Raw genomic sequence first — 20556 nt, 5'->3', positions numbered from 1 at the left:
TCCTGAGAACCAAACATCAGGTGAGCACTCACAGTACCTGGTTTCGACTTCATGTTGCTGAAAAAAGAGATACAAAAAGATATAAAAAAAGTCTTGAATCACCAACATCACCCCTCTCCCAGCCCCTGGCAGTGGCAGTGTGGTGCAGAGAGCATTTCTGTGCGTGAGGGAGAGAAAGAATGCAGCAACTGTAAGGCAGTGAGCTTAACATTGCTCTGTTATAGCAGAAAGTAAAATTGGATCAAATTTAGCTGACTCCTGTCCGCAGAGGGAGCATTAAAATCCAGCCCTAGCCAGAGGGGAATTGTGGATCCCAGTGGTCAAAATGTGACTTCCTGCAAGCCTCACCACGGCAGGCTAAAGTGCTCTGGGGCCCTCAATAAACTTCAAACATAGTGCAGGCCACAAGGACTGCAACTACTAGGTGAGTCCTAGTGCAGAACTGGGCCCAGAGCCAGTGAACTGGGGAGGCGTGCGACCTACTGAGACACCAGCTAGGGCTGTTAAGGGACTGTTGGTATTACCCCTCCTTTAACCCAAAGCTGCACAGCTTGGGGCTCCAAAAGAGATCCTCTCCTTCTGCTTGTGGAGAGAAGACGGGAGGGAAGAGTGGGGAGAACTTTGTCTTACATCTTGGATACCAGCTCAGCCACAGCTGGATAGGGCACCAGTCAGAGTTGTGAAGACTGCTTTCCAGGTCGTAGCTCCTGGACAACATTTCTAGATACACAATGGCCCAGAAGGGAACCCACTGCCTTGAAAAGACTCAGTCCTGACAGCTTTCATTATTCTGTTCACTGACGAGCCCTTGGGGCCCTGAATAATCAGCAGCAATACCCAGGTACTATGTACAAAGGCCTTGGGTGAGCCTGAAACTTCCTGGCTTCAGGTGAGACTCAGCACATTCCCCATCATGGCAGCTACAGGGCAAGACTCATGCTTGAGAAAAGTGGAGGAAAAGTAAAGGGGACTTTGTCTTGCACCTTAGGTACCAGCTCTGACGTAGGAGGGTGAACCAATTCCAGAAGCTGGTTCTTAGATGGCATTTCTGGACCTGCGCTGGGCCAGAGGGTAAGTCCCATGCCAGGCAGCATTCACCACAAGCTGACTAAAGAGCCCTTAAGGACCAGGCGTGGTGGCTCACGCCTGTAATCCCAGCACTTTGGGAGGTCAAGGCTGGCACATTACCTGAGGTCAGGAGTTCAAGACCAGCCTGGCCAACATGGAGAAACACTGTCTCCACAAAAAATACAAAAATTAGCCAGCACAGTGTCACACGCAGCTACTGGGGAGGCTGAGGTGGGAGGACTGCTTGAGCCTGGGAGGTAGAGAGTGCAGTGAGCTGAGATTGTGCCACTGCACTCCAGCCTGGGCAACAGAGCCAGATCTTGTCTCAAAAAAGCCCTTAGGGCTGGGCGTGGTGGCTCACACTTTAATCCCAGTAAATTTGGGAGGCCAAGGCAGGCGGATCCTTGAGGTCAGGAGTTTGAGACCAGCCTGGCCAACATGGTGAAACCCTGTCTCTACTAAAAATACAAAAATTAGCCAGGCATAGTGGTGCAGGACTGTAGTCCCAGCTACTCAGGAGGCTGAGGCAGGAGAATCACTTGAACCCAGGAGATGGAGGAGCTGAGACTGCATCACTGCACTCCAGCCTGGACGACAGGAGACTCAGTCTCAAAACAAAAACAAACAAACAAACAAACAAAAAAAAGCCGTTGGGCCTCAAGGAAACATTGGCAGTATTCTGGCAGTACTCCCCACAGGCCGCTGGTGACAGTGGCCAAGGGGAGGTCCGGGGGTGTTCCTCTGCCTTTGCAAAGGGGAGGGATGAGTGGGAAGGACTGTTTTGTGGTTTGAGTGCCAGCTCAGCTGCAGTACAATAGAACACCAGGTACACTTCTAAGGATTTTCACTCTAGTCCCTGGCTCCCAGACAGAACCTCTGGAGTCACCAAGGGCCTAGGGAAACTATCTGCCCTGAAGGGAAGGACACAGGGCAGGCTGGCTTTGCCACCTGGTGATTGTAGAGTGCCAGCACCTTGAGTGAAGATAGTCAGTAGCCAGGAAGTGGTTATAGCAGGCCTTGGGTGAGACCCAGTGCACTGCTGGCTTCAGATCTGACCCAGTGTAGCCCCACTGGTTGTAGCACGGCCATAGGGGTGCTTGTGTCACTCCTCCCAAAGCTCCAGGTGCCTTAGAACAAACAAAGTTTGTTTTGGAAAAAGTAAGCAAAGAGAAAGAACAACAGTCTCTGCCTGGTAATTCAGAGAATTCTTCCAGATCTTGTCCAAGACCATCGTAGTACCTTTATGATGAGTCTGTCAGAACCACAGAGTTACTGGGTGTAGGGTGCCAACTAAAGCAGATACAGCTTCTAAGCGATGACAACATCCAGGTCCTTCTGAATATCTGGAAAGCCTTTCCAAGAAGCACGAATACACACAAGTCCAAACTGCGAAGACTACAATAAATACGTAACTATTTAATGCCCAAACAGAGAGGAACATCTGTTAAGTTATCAAGACCATCCAGGAAAACATGACCTCACCAAATGAACAAAATAAAAATAAGGCACCAAAGACAAATCTTGGAGAAACAGAAACACGTGACCTTTCAGACAGGGAATTCTAAATAGCTATTTTGAGGAAACTCAAAGAAATTCAAGATAATACAAAGAAAGAATTCTACCAGATAAATTTAATGAAGAGATTGAAATGATTTAAAAGAATGAAGCAATAATTCTGGAGCTGAAAAATGCAACTGACATACCAAAGAATGTCTCAGAGTCTTTTAATAGCAGAATTGATCAAACAGAAGAAAGAATTAGTGAGCTGAGGAGACAAAAGAAAAATGAATAAAAAACAATAAGGCATGCGGCCGGGCGCGGTGGCTCAAGCCTGTAATCCCAGCACTTTGGGAGGCCGAGACGGGTGGATCACGAGGTCAGGAGATCGAGACCATCCTGGCTGACACGGTGAAACCCCGTCTCTACTAAAAAATACAAAAACTTAGCCGGGCGAGGTGGCGGGCACCTGTAGTCCCAGCTACTCGGGAGGCTGAGGCAGGAGAATGGCGTAAACCCAGGAGGTGGAGCTTGCAGTGAGCTGAGATCTAGCCACTGCACTCCAGCCTGGGCGACAGAGCGAGACTCCGTCTCAAAAAAAAAAGAACAACAACAACAAAAAAAACAACAATAAGGCATGCAAGGCATGCCTTCAGAACTTAGAAAAAAGACCCGAAAGGGCAAATCTAAGTTACTGGCCTTAAAGAGGAGATTGAGAAAGAGATGGGGTAGAAAGTTTATTCAAAGGGATAATGGCAGAGAATTTCCCAAACGTAGAAAAAGATACCAATATCCAAGTAGAAGATTGTAGAACACCAAGCAGACTTAATTCAAATAAGACTCTTTGAAGATACTTAATAATCAAACTTTCAAAGGTCAATGATAAACCAAGGATCCTGAAAACAGTAAGAGAAAAAAAACAAATAACATACAATGGAGTGCCAATATGCTGGCAGCAGACTTCTCAGTGCAAACTTTACAGGCCAGGAGAGAATGGCATGACATATTTAAAGTACTGAAGGAAAAATTTATCCAGTAAAATTATCCTTCAAACATGAAGGATAAATACTTTTTTTTGAGATGGAGTTTCACTCTGATTGCCCAGGCTGGAGTGCAATGGTGCGATCTCGGCTCACCACAAACTTCGCCTCCGGAATAGTAATCAAAACAGCATGATACTGGCATGATTCTCCTGTCTCAGCCTCTCAAGTAGCTGGGATTACAGGCATGCGCCACCGTGCCTGGCTAATTTTGTATTTTTAGTAAAGATGGGGTTTCTCCATGTTGGTCAGGCTGGTCTCGATCTCCTGACCTCAGGTGATCCACCCGCCTCAGCCTCCCAAAGTGCTGGGATTGTAGCGGTGAGCCACCACGCCCCACCCTGAAAGACAAATACTTTCCTAGACAAACAAAAGCTAAGGAATTTTATCAACACTAGACCTGTGGAACAAGAAATGCTAAATGGAGGTCTTCAATCTGAAAGAAAAAAACATTAATGGGCAATAACAAGATCGTCTGAAGGTATAAAACTCAATAGTAAACAGAAAAATACAGAATATTACAACACTGTAAATATGGTGTGTAAACTACTCTTAAGTAGAAAGACTAAATGGTTAACCAATCAAAAATAACAACTACAACAACTTTTCAAAACATAGTGTAAGATATAAACAGAAACAATTTTTAAAAAGTTAAAAAGCAGGCGTACAAAGTTAAGGTGTAGAGTTTTCATTAGTCTTCTTTTTGCTTATTTGTTTACACAAACAGTGTTAAGTTGTTATCAACTTAAAATAATGGGTTATAAGATAGTATCTGCAAGCCTCATGGTAACCTGAAACCAAAAGCATACAACGAATACACAAAAAATAAAAAGCAAAAATGAAATCATATCACAAGAGAAAAATCACTTTCACTAAAAACAAAACAGCAAGAAAAAAAAGAAGGAAGAGAAAACTGCAAAACAACCAGAAAATGAATAACAAAATAGCAGGAGTATGTCCTTACTTATCAATAACATTGGATGTAAATGAACTAAACTCATGAATCAAAAGACATACAGCTGCATGAATAGAAAAATAAGACCAAATGATCTGTTGCCTACAAGAAACACACTTCACTTATAAAGACACACAGACTGAAAACAAAGGGATGGAAAAAGATATCCCATGCCAATGTTAACCAAAAGGGCAGGAGTAGCTACCATATCAGAGAAAACAGATTACAAAACAAAAGTATAAGAAGAGACGAAGAAGGTCACTATATGATGATAAAGGGGTCAACTCAGCAAGAGGATATAATAATTGTAAATATATATGCACCCAACACTGGAGCACCTAGACATACAAAGCAAACATTATTAGACTTAAAGAGAGAAATAGACCTCAGTACAGTAATAGCTGGAGACTTCAACACTACACTTGCGACACTGGACAGAGATGCACCGGACAGAAAACCAACAAAGAAACATCAGACTTAATCTGCACTACAGACCAAATGGACCAAACACATACTTACAGAACATTTCATCCAATGGCTGCAGAATAAACATTGTTCTTAGCACACGGATCACTCTCAAAGACAGACGATATGTTATGTCATAAAACAAGTCTTAAACCATTCAAAAAAACTGAAACAGGCCAGGTGCAGTGGTTCACACTGGGTAATCCTAGCACATTGGGAGGCCAAGGCAGGTAGATTACTTGAGGCCAGGAGTTCAAACCCAGCCCAGTCAACATGGCAAAACCCTGTCTCTACTAAAAATACAAAAAATAGCCTGGCGTGGCCTGTAATCCCAGCTACTTGGGAGGCTGAGACATGAGAATCACTTGAACCTGGGGGGCGGAGGATGCAGTGAGCCAAGATCAGGCCACTGTACTCCAGCCTAGGCAACAGAGTGAAACTCCATCTTGAAAAAAAAAAAAAAAGAAAAGAAAAACTATGAAAGAAATTGAAGAGGACACAAAAAAATGTAAAGATATTCCATGTTCAATATTGTTAAAATGTCCATACCACCTACAGCAATCTATAGATTCACTGCAATCCCTATAAAAATACCAATGACATTGATCACAGAAATAGAAAACACAATCCTAACATTTACACAGAACCACAAAAGACCCAGAATAGTCAAAGTTATCTTAAGCAAAAAACAAAACTGGGAGGAATCATATTACCTGACTTCAAATTATAGTGCAAAGGTATAGTAATCAAAACAGCATGGTACTGGCATGAAAACAGACACATAAACCAATGGAACAGAATAGAGAACCTAGAAACAAATCTACACACCTAAAGTGAACTCATTTTTGACAAAAGAACCAAGAACATATACTGGAGAAAAGACAGTCTCTTCAATAAATGGTGCTGGGAAAACTGAATATCTGTATAAAGAAGAATCAAACTAGACCCCTATCTTACTATATACAAATCAAATCAAAATGATTAACGACTTAAATCTAAGACCTCAAACTATGAAACTACTATAAGAAAACATTAGGGGAAACTCTCCAGGACACTGGTCTCAGCAAAAATTTCTTGAGTAATACGCCACTAGCACATGCAACCAAAGCAAAAGTGGACACATGGGATTACATTAAATTAAAAAACTTCTACACAGTAAAGCAAATAGTCAACAAACAGAATGCGAGAAAATATTTGCAAACTAATCATCTGACAAGGATTAATAACCATAATATATAAGGAGCTGCAACAATTCTATAGAAAAAAATGTAATAATCCAATTTAAAAAATGGACAAAAGACTTGAATAGACATTCCTCAAAAGAAGACTTAAAATACTAAACAGGTGGCCTGGTGCAGTGGCTCATGCCTGTAATCCCAGCATTTTGGGAGGCTGAGGAGGGTGGATCACCTGAGCTCAGGAGTTCGAGACCAGCCTGGGCAACACAGTGAAACCCTATCTCTACTAAAACACAAAAAATTAGCTGGGTGTGGTGGCATGAGCCTGTAGTCCCAGCTACTTGGGAGGCTGAGGCAGGAGAATTGCTTGAACCCAGGAAGTGGAGGTTGCAGTGAGTCAAAAAACAAACAAACAAACAAAAAAAACGGGCATATGAAAAGGTGCTCAGGCCGGGCGCGGTGGCTCAAGCCTGTAATCCCAGCACTTTGGGAGGCCGAGACGGGCGGATCACGAGGTCAGGAGATCGAGACCATCCTGGCGAACACGGTGAAACCCCGTCTCTACTAAAAAATACAAAAAACTAGCCGGGCGAGGTGGCGGGCGCCTGTGGTCCCAGCTACTCGGGAGGCTGAGGCAGGAGAATGGCGTAAGCCCGGGAGGCGGAGCTTGCAGTGAGCCGAGATCGCGCCACTGCACTCCAGCCTGGGCGACAGAGCGAGACTCCATCTCAAAAAAAAAAAAAAAAAAAAAAAGAAAAGGTGCTCAACACCACTGATCACCACAGAAATGCAAATCAAAACTACAGTAAGATATCTCACCCCAGTTAAAATGGCTTTTATCCAAAAGACAGGCAATAATAACAAATGCTGGCAAGGATGTGGACTAAAGGGAACCATCATACATTGTTGGTGAGAATGTAAATTAGTACAACCATTACGGAGAACAATTTGGAGGTTCCTCAAAAACCTAACAATAGAGCTACCACGTGATCCAGCAATCCCACTGCTGAGGACCTACCCAAAATAAAGGAAAACAGTATATCATAGAGATATTTGCACTACCAGATTTATTGCTACACTGTTCATAACTGCCAAGATTTGGAAGCAATCTAAGTGTTCATCAATAGATGAATGAATAAGGCTGGGCACAGTGGCTCATGCCTGTAACCCCAGCACTTTGGGATGCCAAGGTGGGCAGATCATGAGGTCAGGAGATAGAGACCATCCTGGCCAACATGGTGAAACCCCGTCTCTACTAAAAATACAAAAATTAACCGGGTGTGGTGGTATATGCCTGTAATCCCAGCTACTCGGGAGGCTGAAGCAGGAGAATTGCTTGAACCTGGGAGATGGAGGTTGCAGTGAGCCGAGATTGTGCCACTGCACTCTAGCCTGGTGACAGAGCGAGATTCCATCTCAAAAAAAAAAAAAAAAAAAAAGAAGAATAAAGAAAATGTGGTATTTATACACAATGGAGTACTATCTTGGCCAGGCTTGGTGGCTCACACCCGTAATCCCAGCACTTTGGGAGGCTGAGGCAGGTGGATCATTTGAGGCCAGGAGTTCGAGACCAGCCTGGCCAACATGGTGAAACCCCATCTCTACTAAAAATACAAAAAATTAGCCAGTTGTGGTGGCAGATACCTGTAGTCCCAGCTACTCAGGAGGCTGAGGCAGAGAACTGCTTGAACCTGAGAGGTAGAGGCTACAGTGAGCTGAGATCACGCCACTGTACTCCAGCCTGGGTGACAGAGCAAGACTCCATCTCAAAAAAAAAAAAAAAAAAAAAAGACATTCCTGTCATGTGCAACAATATGGACAAAACTGGAGAACATTATTTAAGTGAAATAAGCCAGGCACAGAGATAAATATCGCATGTTCTCACTTACTTGTAGGATGTAAAAATCAAAACAATGTATCTAATGGAGACATAGAGAAGAAGAATGGTTGCCAGAAGTGGGAAGGGTAGTGGGGAGGCAGGGGCATGGGTGAGGTTGGGATGGCTAATAGATAAAAACAAAACAAAACAAACAAACAACAACAAAAAAAGAATGAATAAGACCTAGATTTTTCTTTTTTTGCGACAGAGTCTCACTCTATTGCCCAGGCTGGAGTGCAATGGCATGATTTCGACTCACTGCAACCTCCACCTCCTGGGTTCAAGCAATTCTCCTGCCTCAGCCTTCTGAATAGCTGGTATTACAGACAAGTGCCACCACGGTCAGGTAATTCTTGTAAGTTTTAGTAGAGATGGTGTTTCGCCATATTGACCAGGTTGGTCTTGAACTCCTGACCTCAAGTGATCCACTGGCCTCGGCCTCCCAATGTGCTGAGGTTACAGGTGTGAACCACCACACCTGGCCAAACCTAGGATTTGATAGCACATCTCATGTACCCCATAAAGATATACCTACTATGTACCCACAAAAATTAAGAATTAAAGAAAAATTAAAGAAACGCAACCAGTGTTTGTAGTTTGTGTATCTTGCTGATACGATATATAAGTTTTTGAAAATAAATGTTAATGTTAGAATAAAAATAATTTATTTGCATGGTAGGTAAGGTTCAACAAGCCATCATTTTCTCTAGGAAGTCTTTCTTAGTCCTTCATAGTTACATGCCCTTCCAAGTGTTCTCATAGCACTCTGCATTTTCCCTAATCTAGTACTTACCATGCTGTAACATAAAGACCAAAAAGTTTATACAATCTCTCAACACTGTAAGCTCAACAAGGGCAGAAATCACGTCTTTTCTTATCACGACATCCCTAATATCTAATATAATAATAAGCACATAGTAGGCACTCAATATTTGCAAAATGAATTTTAAGAAGAAGTCACATGGTAGAAGTTCAAAACAACTTATATGTTTAGGATTATTGCCTAAATGTACAAAATAAAATCTATGTAAGTTTGATTATAACACTTATTTCACATTTTAATTAAAGTTTAGTATTCTTGCTTTAAAACCTCAGTTCGAGGGTGGTTATAGTGAGTATGTTTTATCTGTTTGGTTTTATTTAAGGGTTCTGCATAAAATAGTTTGAAAATCACTGATTTAGATCAGCACAAATATGTAGCAACTAGGCTAGACAGACCAAGTAAGGCTTCTCTTTTGGCATACCAGCATGTCTATAATGTCTATAAGTGGAACTCAGAAACTACTAAATAACCCAATTATTTGCCAGTAAACTCATTTAGCTGACAATACATCCATTCCTGACAGCAGGTACCAAAGGTATTTTCTTATGATGCCATTTGGAGAACTGAAAACGATTTTTAATTCAAAAACTTTCCAAAGGACATGACATATGGGAGGAACAAGTGCATCCATAAATCCTGAAATGAATAGGGAACACAAAGTCCAGTTCTCTAGTTCATAATTATGCTCCAGGGTTAGAGAAAGAAGAATACTGAGGAAATTCCCCTTAATTCTTAACCACAGAGCAGAGGGAAGGAATATAGGCAGCTGTCAGATACAAGGTGTCTTTGAATAAACAAGTTTTGATAGTAATAGCTTTCTTGAATGATACAAATGAATTGTCCCTCATAGTTCGTATCTACAGATACCTATTTATGGCAGAGTAGGATGAAGCAAAGTTTCCTCTAAGGCATAGAAGAAAGATAATTCACTGCTCTAAAGCCTCCCAAAAAGAGATGCTTAAGAAAGTCATACCAGTATCATACTGCTTTTGACTAAGTAATTACTGCAAACAAGAACGCAATTTCCTCCTAACCCAATACTTTCTTCAAGTCAAAAGTAGTGGTTTTCCATCCAAATGGTGGTGGTAACAAAATCACTGTCTTATGAATATATAATAACTTACGTATACTGTATTATTAATTTTTTTGAGACAGAGTCTCACTCTTTCACCCAGGCCGGAGTGCAGTGGTGTGATCTCAGTTCACTGCAACCTCCCTCCGCCTCCAGGGTTCAAGCGATTCTCTTGCTTCAGCCTCCTGGGTAGTTGGAATTACAGGCATGCACCACAATACCCCGCTAATTTTTTTTGTATTTTTAGTAGAGACAGGGTTTCACCATGTTGGCCAGATTGGTCTCGAACTCCTGACCTCAAGTGATCTGCCTGCCTCACCACCAAAAGCGTTGGGATTACAGGCGTGAGCCATCATGCCCAGCCCATATTGTATAACTTAAACAATACATAAATCTTGGAAAACTATCAGGGCTGGTATTTCAATCCTTAGAGATAATTCTTCATTTGCATATGGGATAAAGAAAAAGACTTCTTCAAAATCACAGTGGTAGGAAGCAACACAGAGGGGTTAGAAATATGGTCTTTTTGATTCCTAGTCCAGCACCTATAACATACTACATGTGATCTAGAATATGAACTTCTAGCTCTAGGAGCATAAAATAAAATCAAACCCCCTTCTAAACAGATTATACTACTATATCTGCTAATATAAGAACACTAGTAACAGCAGGGACTTTGTAGAAGATTTGTATTTGTATTTCAACTCTACTACTTACTTTGATGTGGACATTCATTTTTCCAGTCTATGAAAAGGAGCAAAATACCAACTATATAGGGTTTTAAAAGTTAAATATATCTAAAGAGTATTCATATGAACTACAGACAAAGGAGGTTCTAGTCCTACCTGTGGTTAGCAAGCAATAAATGTTATTTTCCCTTCTCCTTCAACTAAGAAGATGTGAAGATTCTAGTATTTAGAATGAGTCCATCAAAAAGGTCTCTGAAGATGAAACTCTATCAAGTTCTTTCTTAGTTGAGACTGAAGTTACTGAGCTAGGCAGGTAATTTAACTTGCTGAAGCCTGCCTGTAGTTTGAAAGAAAAAAATGTTCAATTTCCTCCCCTTTTCTTCCCCTTCCATTTTCTCAAGGTAAAAGACACAGCTAAGGAAAAAAAGTACTTTTTAAAGGGGGGAATAAAGATAAGCAGATAATGAAAGCACAGAATGAGTAATTATTTGGTAATAGGGTCCAGCTGAAAAGGAATTGTTCACCAAAGTAGTAGGACGAAGTCCAGATAAAAGAAACAATCTAATTAATCTCTCGAATCCTCGGCAAAAAGGACACAGAAAGGTAGAGACCCATCTTACGAAGTTAGAGAATCTTCTTAATAACTGTTTACTGCAGACCTGGACCCTAATATGCTAAAAGAAAGCCTTGTTCTGGGTAAAGGCAAACGTAAGAATGACCTGTTTCCCTAGGAAATATATGGCTATGATTTCGTCAATCAAAATGAGGAGAAATGAGTTGTTTTTCTAGGAATCTTGGACACACTAAATACAAAAGAAAAAAGTAAGTCCAGAAAGTTAAGTATTTGAGAAAAACACCCAGGAGCTTCACTAAAATAGGAAAATAAATGGTCGGTAAAGGTTCTTTCTTAGACAAAGAACAGATGGATTATCTCCTTTATCCCTTTATTATTTACCTTAGTACTAGGTAAGAGGGTCTAAAAATGCAAAGAAGCTGTTAAGGACAAGAAACTAAAGATTAAAGGTTCATGTGGGTTTTTTAGTCATTCCATAGGTCAGAAACATATGCTTCTCCCTTAGGTCATGTCTCATCTAAATAGCAACTTGAGAAAACCAAATGGCATAACAGAGATATACCTACCAACTGTCAGGGATGAAATCCATCTTTAATGAAACAGCTCAGAGTCTACTTCTTCATATAACTTTGAACTGCTACAAGTGTAAAGGGTACTATTTCTTACACTGGGAAGAAGGGCAGGGAAGAACAATAGGCAAATTAATGAATTACATATGTTTCCAATTTTAAATTAGTCATTTGTTTCAAATGAAATGTTCTACTTTAATTGAGGTCATTAGTACCCTATAGCAAAAGAACACAAGTTTAAATGTTCATAATCACAACTAGGACCCAATCTCTTTCATAGGATAACCACCTATAGCTAACAAAAACCATATAATGCAAACTAACAGATTATATTCTTCATATGGAAATACAAGGAGAATTCTAACTCATTAGTATGTTATTATTCTGCCCAACTATGGATAAGTTATCTATACATGCCTAACAAAGTCAGATAAGACCAGAGCTCCAAAGGACAGGTTTATTACTTCTTTTAAGAGAAAGTATAGATAACATTTCCAAATTTCTATAATATACATTGTTTTTGCCAATAATGTTAAAATGAACATTACCAATCTGTTAATAGGAATGGGGAAAGAGGAAAATAAAGGAACAATTGGACATACCCTATGCAGTATTTCTAAAACCTTTAATGCAGTATGAAGAAAACTGTTGAAAATTCTTCTTTCAGAAGGGGGAATACCGATCTTGTAGAGTTTCAAAAGATGTACCACAACTTCCTTAAAAAGTTCTACTATCTTGAGGAACAGTGGAGGTTCAAGTACTGACCACCAGTTTTCTGTTATTAAAAAGTGAACATGCAAATAAAATGAATTTTTTAAAAAATCACGATTTTCAAAATCATACTGACTTTTTTTCTGAAGCAGTAGTTGTTAACCCTTAGAATACCCCAGAAAGAGCATATAACACAATATCTTATGTAACATTTCTAAGGTTTATAAACCCCCCCGACCAAGTTAAACAATATTGTCCTAAAAGCTCTCAAAAGCAAAAATAAAGTATGAAAGTCTTGTTGAATTTATATTCTTGGTTTCCTAAATTATATTAAAAACTCACCACTATACCTAATATTAAAACCCGTTATTTAAAAATGTTTTGCAAATTACAATTTCAATTTTTAAACAAAACATCCTTTAAATTGTATTGCTCTAATACTAAAGGATCTTTCTAAGTTTTATCTTTCAATTTAATATATGGTTGAAATATTGTGAACCACTACCTTTAAAATGCAAGGTACTCCTGAAGATCAAATACAGAAGCTGAACAATGTAAAGTGTAACATATGGGTCCTTCCCCACATTCACTATTTGTAGTTACTAAGTACAAACACTTCAATCCTATGAAGCAGGCAGAAAGAATACAAAAACTTCTGACAACAGGAAAGCAATACTCGTAAGTCCCTGCTTGACTCTTTTTCCCTCAGATTCCCATATTCTACCCCTGGCTCGTTGCTTCCTCCATTTACCCTCAGCCTTAAAGTTCTTGTACTGATATTATTATTTCTATATATCTTAGCTCCACATATCTAACAAATACCATTAGCAAGAAAAGCACTGTGTTAACTGTAGCAAAAAAAATTATAAGGGCCAGGAGACAGAGATAAAATCTAGACAATTAGAAAAATTAAAGTGAGAAAACTTTAGGCCAAAAAACCAGAGCGGTAAGAGACAGAAGTGCAAGATCAGATGAGCAATATAGTCCAGTCTATAGGCAGAAAAATAAAATCAAATATCATGAAATTAGCAAGTGAAGGAAACATAAGATAAAGGGCTTATATCAAAGTTCCAAGAAGATTTAAAGCCCATGTTTGTTCAGTTTTAATTGTTCCTCCTCCTTTACTTCTTTAATAGCAAAATTATACTAAAGGCGATGAGGGAAAGGAATACAGGTAACAGTTTTTAACTTTCCTAATACTGTCTCTGCTGTTATGTTTGATTAAACTTCTATATCTAACATGTTTTTCTTTCAAAAACTGCAACAACTAGAATCAAATGACTAGACAAAAGCAAGAAAAGGAAAAACAGGTTCATTTTTCCCCTAAGACAGTGTCAAATAAGCAGGGCAGCAGAATTGCAAATGGCAAAATAACTTATGAGCATTATTTAAAGACAAAAGGTTTCAAAAGAAAAAATATTAGAATTCTTACCAAGTACTTTCAGTGGTGCCTTTTCTAGGTTCACAAGAGCTGTACCAAAGGGAATTGCTATTGTTGTAAAATTGTTGGAATCACTCATCAGGGGACATTCTGGTAGAGTAAGATAAAACCTCAATGCTTCAACATCAGGTAAGGAGCTAGTCAGTTTAGGAATAAGATTCTTTTCCAAACTAGCTGCCACCTATATTTTGACAAAAAGTAAAACCTACTTCATTTAAAATGAATACACTTTCACAGAAAAAAAAAAAAAAAAGGAAGGCAGGAAGAAAAGAAAGAAAAGGAAAATTTTGTACTACAGCAAACATGAAATGGTGAAGAAGAAAAAAGAAAGACAACATCTTACAGTGAATATACTTTGGAGCACAATGAAAAGTAATGCTTAAGCATTGCTTGGAGAATTTTAAAAACCATGTGTACAAGTCTCAATTTAAACTCTCTACCTCTATAACGATACACAAACTTAAGCAACATGGTAATATTAAGTAATTCAGGGTCTGCTTCAAACATCTGAAAAGATTTATAGATCTTTGACAGCTAAATTACAAATGCTTTAAAATAAAATTTTATTTTAAAAGCACATCATAAGAGTCTGTGAAACTGCAAAGTAAATTAGGCTATAAACGTATAACATAAAACAAAACAAAAAAAATCAACAGATAATACTGTAAATATAATACTTTAAAAAACAGACCTGCTGAGATATCTGCGGATGATCAGGTTGTATAAGTTTGTGGAATAAAAGCCTAGCAGCATTCATATCAACCCCTGAAAATCTGGTACCTGTTCTATAGTGATCATCATTGCTAAAAAAAAGAAAAGAAATTAAAAAAAAAGAATAAAAATTTAAAATTATTTCATTTTTTAATTTGATATACTATTTAAGACAATAAATTTGAGAATTCCAGCATATTAAAGAATTGCCACTTACCTAACAGCTAAAAAACTTCCATTTAGGCAACCAGAGGAAGAAAATGTTCCATCTATCTCACTAAAAAATTTAAAAAAAAATTTTTTTTAATCACAGAATTAGAAATTTGTTTACCCTTTCTTAAAAAAGAATTAAAATGAAAAATCTAATATTTAATGCTACAGAGCACTCCTCTAACACCAAATTAGATGAATCGGAATTACATAAATTGCTAAAGAGTGATAAAATGATACTTGATAAAGGTAATACTGTTTATGCTAGACTTTCTCAAATATTACTTTCATCCATTTATCAAACAAATGTTATCTGCTTTAAAACATGGAATTTTAAAAATTAAGTGTTTATGTTCATGTAAAAAGTTTTTAATTTTAAAAAATATTAAACATTTTATATTGGCAGTGAGCCTAATCTGGGATATCTTTGGGATTTTCAGAAAAATTATAGTTTTGGAAAACAATCTAGAAAAACAAAACAGCTTTTCAAATACAACCCATCATCCCAAATACCAACAAAAAACAAGTAACAACATCTTAAGTGATACTAGACAAGTTAACAAAATATTCAAGGAAGAAATAATATTCAAGTCTTCCAGAAAGTATAAAAGTTAAGATAGTGACCATTGTGAAACAAGAAGGAACACATTTCAAGGCCAATCCTAAAATGGCTACATTAAATATTTTACGTTATCATTTAACATATCTCTATGTACATGAAAGAACTACAACTTATACCCATTTATTTAAGATCTTTAAAAATATGCATGGATTTTTTTTTTTTTTGGAGACAAGTTCTCACTTTGTTGCCCAGGTTACAGTGCAATGGTGTTAATCTCAGCTCACTGCACCCTCAACCTCCTGGGCTCAGGTGATCCTCCCACCTCAGCCTCCCAAGTAGCTGAGACCACAGGTGTGCACCACCATGCTCAGTTAATTGTACTTTTTTGTAGAGACAAGGTTTTGCCATGTTGCCCAGGCTGGTCTCCAATTCCTGGGCTCAGGCAATCTGCCTGCCTCAGCCTTCCAAAGTGCTGGGATTACAGGCAGGAGCCACCGTGCCTGGCCCAAAATGCTTTTCTTACTTGGCTATCTCCACAGGAAACCTTCCAGAAGGATAGCTCAGCCATTTCTGAATTAGAACTTCATTCACTGTCCAGATCTGCTTTGTAGGATCGGGACATCTGAAGTCATCTGGTGGCCCACAGTTCTAAATTTTCAAATAAGATTAGTCAGAGGGAGGAGATATTATATATAACTCAAAAACCAAGAAATTCCCACTATACATTTGTTTTTAAAACAGAATTAAATCTCTACTGAACACCTGAAACAAAAACCTATCAAATAGATCAGAAAAAATTTATTCTTAGACTTGACAGGAAAAAAACTAAGGCAATTACTTTGTAACATATAAAGACCATTAATAATGGGTTTTTTTAATTTGTCAAAATTATTGGAGCTAAGTAATTATTTACATGACTATATTATTACCTGGGGATTAGAGTAATGTGAAAAGCTTTGATCTCCCCCTGAGAAAATTCTTTTTACACAGAAATATTCTTCAGAATCTGTAATAAAAATGTAAAAAATTAAAAGCCAAGATTTATACAACATATTTCAGAGCATCAATATGCCATTAGATTTTCACATAATCATCTTATTTAATAAGGCCTCCCATTCGTGGACTTCATGGTATAAAGTGACTTGAAATATTCTGACTGCTATGGGGATAAGACTGACCAAATGATGAACATTAAACAATCCCATAAGCATAAGCAGCATTTGGTGAAGCTTACAAGCCTTTCTTCTGCTTTGCACCAAGAAAGAAAAAAAAGAGTTTTCTAATCTGCATCTCAGTATATTTCAGTTTAAACCAAAGATGATTTAAAAAAAAAAAAAAAAGAATGAAAGCTATAAAAGATAGCCATAAGGAAATAAAAATTAAGAATATTTATTCTTGGCGAGGCACAGTGGCTCACGTCTGTAATCCCAGCACTTTGGGAGGCTGAGGCGGGAGGATCATTTGAGGTCAGGAATTCGAGGCCAGCCTGGCCAATATAGTGAAACCCCATCTCTACTAAAAATACAAAAATTAGCCAAGCATGGTGGTGTGTGCCTGTAATCCCAGCTACTTGGGAGACTGAGACAGGAGAATCGCTTGAACCTAGAAGGTGGAGGTTGCAGTTAGCTGACATTGCCCCACTGCACTCCAGCCTGGGTCAGAGAGTAAGACTCCATCTTTAAAAAAAAAAAAAAAAAAAAAAAAAGAATATTTATTTTTGAACTGGGCTACAGTGGCACGTGCCTGTAGTCCCAGCTACTTGGGAAGGTGAGGCAGGAGGATGGCTTGAGCCCAGTTCAAAGCTGCAGTATGCTATGACTGCATCTGTGAATAGTCACTGCACTCCAGCAAGGGCAACATAGCAAGACCAATCTCTTAAAAAAAAAAATTATTCTTAAAAAGAAACAAACAAAAATTAAAACTTCTAGAGTAAATACTCCATAATGCAAAACTACTTTTTTTTTCAATATAGGTGTACAAGGTAATACATACAGCTCATACAGCTCTTTGTTGGCAGCTATTTGTCAGTAAAAACCAAATTAGGCCCCAAAGTGTATACATTAATACGCACATTTATTAGGAATAAGGAAAGGGCAACAAAGTTTCTTTTGAAAAAGATATTCCAGGCCTCCTCCTTCTTCTTTTCTTCTGCTCCCCAAACTGGAAAGAGTATCTATTACCAAAAATATTGCTGGGCTAGTTCACAGTCTATCTCTGTTAACCTACTCCCATCCCTTAGTTGACTAATTCTTCACCTTGTATTATTTGTGACCATGACTGCTATAGAATTATCCATTCTTTTCAAGGAAATGACCATATGTTAATTTCCTTGATTATTCCCTACAACCAAGCACAATGTTTTATTTGTAAAAGAAATCAGTAAATACCTGTCCATACAAATATACAATTTTTATCTAGGTTATACCAAAAATGAGCTTCAGAGTTTAGAACGATAATTTCATAATTACTATCAAACTTTCCGGAAGTTACAAGAATGCCCTAAGGCCAAAACAACTTTTAAGAATAAAAGGGTAAATCTCTATTAAATAAGCCAATTGTTCAACCTAAAATCTTTTTTCTACATAATTCTCACAAATCTACATGGAATTGCTCATTTCCTCAAAAGATTTAGCAGGATGTTATTTATTTACTCTTAAAAGGCAACTGCCCTCTATAAACAATTCCCTACAGGATGGTTGACTAATCTACAATACATGAATGGGTTTCTGGAGGCTGAGGCTGAGTTAGGTACCAAAAGTTAAGTTTCCTTAATTTCCTTTTTAAATTTTATTTATTTATTTATTTATTTATGAGATGGAGTTTCACTCTTGTCCCCCAGGCTGGAGTGCAGTGACGGGATCTCGGTTCACTGCAACCTCCACCTCCCAAGTTCAAGCGATTCTCCCACCTCAGCCTCCCAATTAGCTGGGATTACAGGCATGGGCCACCACATCTGGCTAATTCTGTATTTTTGGTAGAGATGGAGTTTCTCCATGTTGGTCAGGCTGGTCTTGAACTCGTGACCTCAGGTGATCCGCCCACCTCGGCCTCCCAAAGTGCTGGGATTACACGCGTGAGCCACTGCACCTGGTCTTATTTCCATTTTTTGAGACAGGTCTCACTCTGTTGCCCAGGTTGGAGTGCAGAGGCATAATCTCGGCTTACTGCAACCTCAGCCTCCTGAGTAGCTGAGATTACAGGCACCCACCACCACACCTAATTTTTGTATTTAGCAGAGACGGGGTTTCACCATTTTGGCCTGGCTGGTCCCGAACTCCTAACCTCAAGTGATCTGCCCACCTCAGCCTCCCAAAGTGCTGGGATTACAGGTGTGGGCCACTGCGTCCTACCCTTAATTTCCTTTTAATCACTACTCAAAAAAGTTTGAGAAACCTAGTCATTTGTCCTATACAACTTTATGCAGACTGGATTTTGCTGACTTTATCTTTGTGATTTCTCCTAACATTTGGCTTGGTCTTCTGTTCTGCAAATTGGTGATTCAATCTAGATAGGTTTAAATCACCATTTGATCATTTCAGTAAAACTACTACATGGAGGCAGGAGAGTAGTTCCATCAGGAAACACATAATTCCTTTGAGAAGAATTTTCACTGAGTTCTTTTTTATGGTGGTAGCAAGCAGGCATTGATGCTCATTGCTTAGAGAATTCATTCATTGTAGGCTGAAAAATGATGTGTTAGCATTACTTCATGTTGTAGCTGAAGCATTAGTTTTTCCCTATCTATTATATAGTTACCTTATAACAGGAAAGAAAGGATTAATGCTTGATCTTTTACAATTATTTAATATCCTCCTGCTTTTCAAATTTGCATATCTTTGATACTAAAGAGGGTAATAATTTTTGCATGTTTCTTAGTAATATAAATTTCTTCTTTTAGGAAATTCTATTTCCTTTATTTTATTTGTTTGTCTTACTTATCTATTAGATGTCGTTTTTTTTTCATTAATATGTATGAGCACTTTAGATATTCAGGATATTAACCTTAGGTTGTAATTGTTACAAATATTTTTTTCCAAATAATTATTTGCTTAATTTTGAGTCACAGAGCATTTACTTTTTCATTTAAACAAATTTATCTAATTCTTTATAACTCTCATAGTATAGATGCTGAGAAAGGCTTTTCCCATCCTCAACTCATATTTTTTTGTCTTAAGAAGCTTTTACTCTTTAATTCATTTATAGCTTATCTTAGTGCATATTGTGACATTAGGATCTAAACTGACCTTTTTGTGCCCAATTTTCAAGTGTCAAGCAATTTTCCCCCCTTATCTAAAGAACAGTGATGACTTGTTTCAATGTGTATGAATAGGCATCATATCTTCTACCTGTAATACATACTCTAAACAATTTTGCCACTTTTTCTCTATCTGAAAGTGTCCTTAAAATTCCTCTCCGCTGGGCACAGTAGCTCATACCTATAATCCCAGCACTTTGGGAAGCCAAGGTAGGAGGATCACTTGAGCCCAGGAGTTCACGACCAGCCTGGACAACATGGCAAGACCTCGTCTCTACAAAAAGAAAATTAAAAACTAGTTAGGCGTGGTGGCGCATGCCTGTAGTCTGAGTCCAAGAGGTCGAGGGTGGAGTGAGCTGTGATCATGTTGCTGTAATCCAGCCTGGACAGCTTTCTTCTTTACAAAATACATTGTCAGGGAAATTTTGAAGACCTTGAAATAGAACCCCCTACCCCACAAAAAACAGAGTCTTGATTAGTGCACTGTTTAGGATTATCTCCACCTTTCACTGTCTTTGAGCTATTTACAATTCTGTAAATTGTACTTCTATTTAGAAGCAAAACACTGATAGAGATACAATTGTGTATGTGCTTTTGTTTAACGAGGAAAACGAGTAGTTTTGATGGTCTGGGGGTCCCTTTCCACTCTTAGCACTTATTCAGGACTCCAAAGGGCTTTGTTTACATGGGTTAAAATCATTAATACTTAACGTATTAGAACTTAAAATTGAGAAACTTAAAAAATGCTTTTTTATTTGAAGATGAACAATATTGAATGCACTACATTTAGCATAGAAAACATCTTAGTATTAATATGAAAATCATTTTGACTGGCCAGGCATGGTGGCTCACGCCTG

At 38.5% G+C, this 20556-nt stretch overlaps 1 protein-coding gene across 5 annotated transcripts in view; it reads right to left on the bottom strand.

The window, feature by feature from the left end:
* Positions 1 to 20556, bottom strand: part of HERC4 (HECT and RLD domain containing E3 ubiquitin protein ligase 4) — a 151664-nt gene that overhangs the window by 58233 nt on the left and 72875 nt on the right. For all 5 annotated transcript variants that reach the window (XM_025396583.1, XM_025396585.1, XM_025396584.1 and 2 more), the window contains 6 exons: positions 16374 to 16450; positions 15968 to 16092; positions 14890 to 14949; positions 14653 to 14764; positions 13953 to 14142; positions 12412 to 12584 (listed from right to left, as the gene is read on the bottom strand). In XM_025396583.1, coding sequence (XP_025252368.1) covers positions 12412 to 12584; positions 13953 to 14142; positions 14653 to 14764; positions 14890 to 14949; positions 15968 to 16092; positions 16374 to 16450 — 737 coding nt within the window. The remainder of the gene's footprint in view (positions 1 to 12411; positions 12585 to 13952; positions 14143 to 14652; positions 14765 to 14889; positions 14950 to 15967; positions 16093 to 16373; positions 16451 to 20556) is intronic.

The sequence above is a fragment of the Theropithecus gelada genome, chromosome 9 (genome assembly GCF_003255815.1).
Source record: "Theropithecus gelada isolate Dixy chromosome 9, Tgel_1.0, whole genome shotgun sequence".
In the NCBI taxonomy this organism is placed as follows: domain Eukaryota; kingdom Metazoa; phylum Chordata; class Mammalia; order Primates; family Cercopithecidae; genus Theropithecus; species Theropithecus gelada.
The sequence above is the reverse complement of the archived record's forward strand: the minus strand, read 5'-3'. Positions and strand labels throughout refer to the sequence as shown.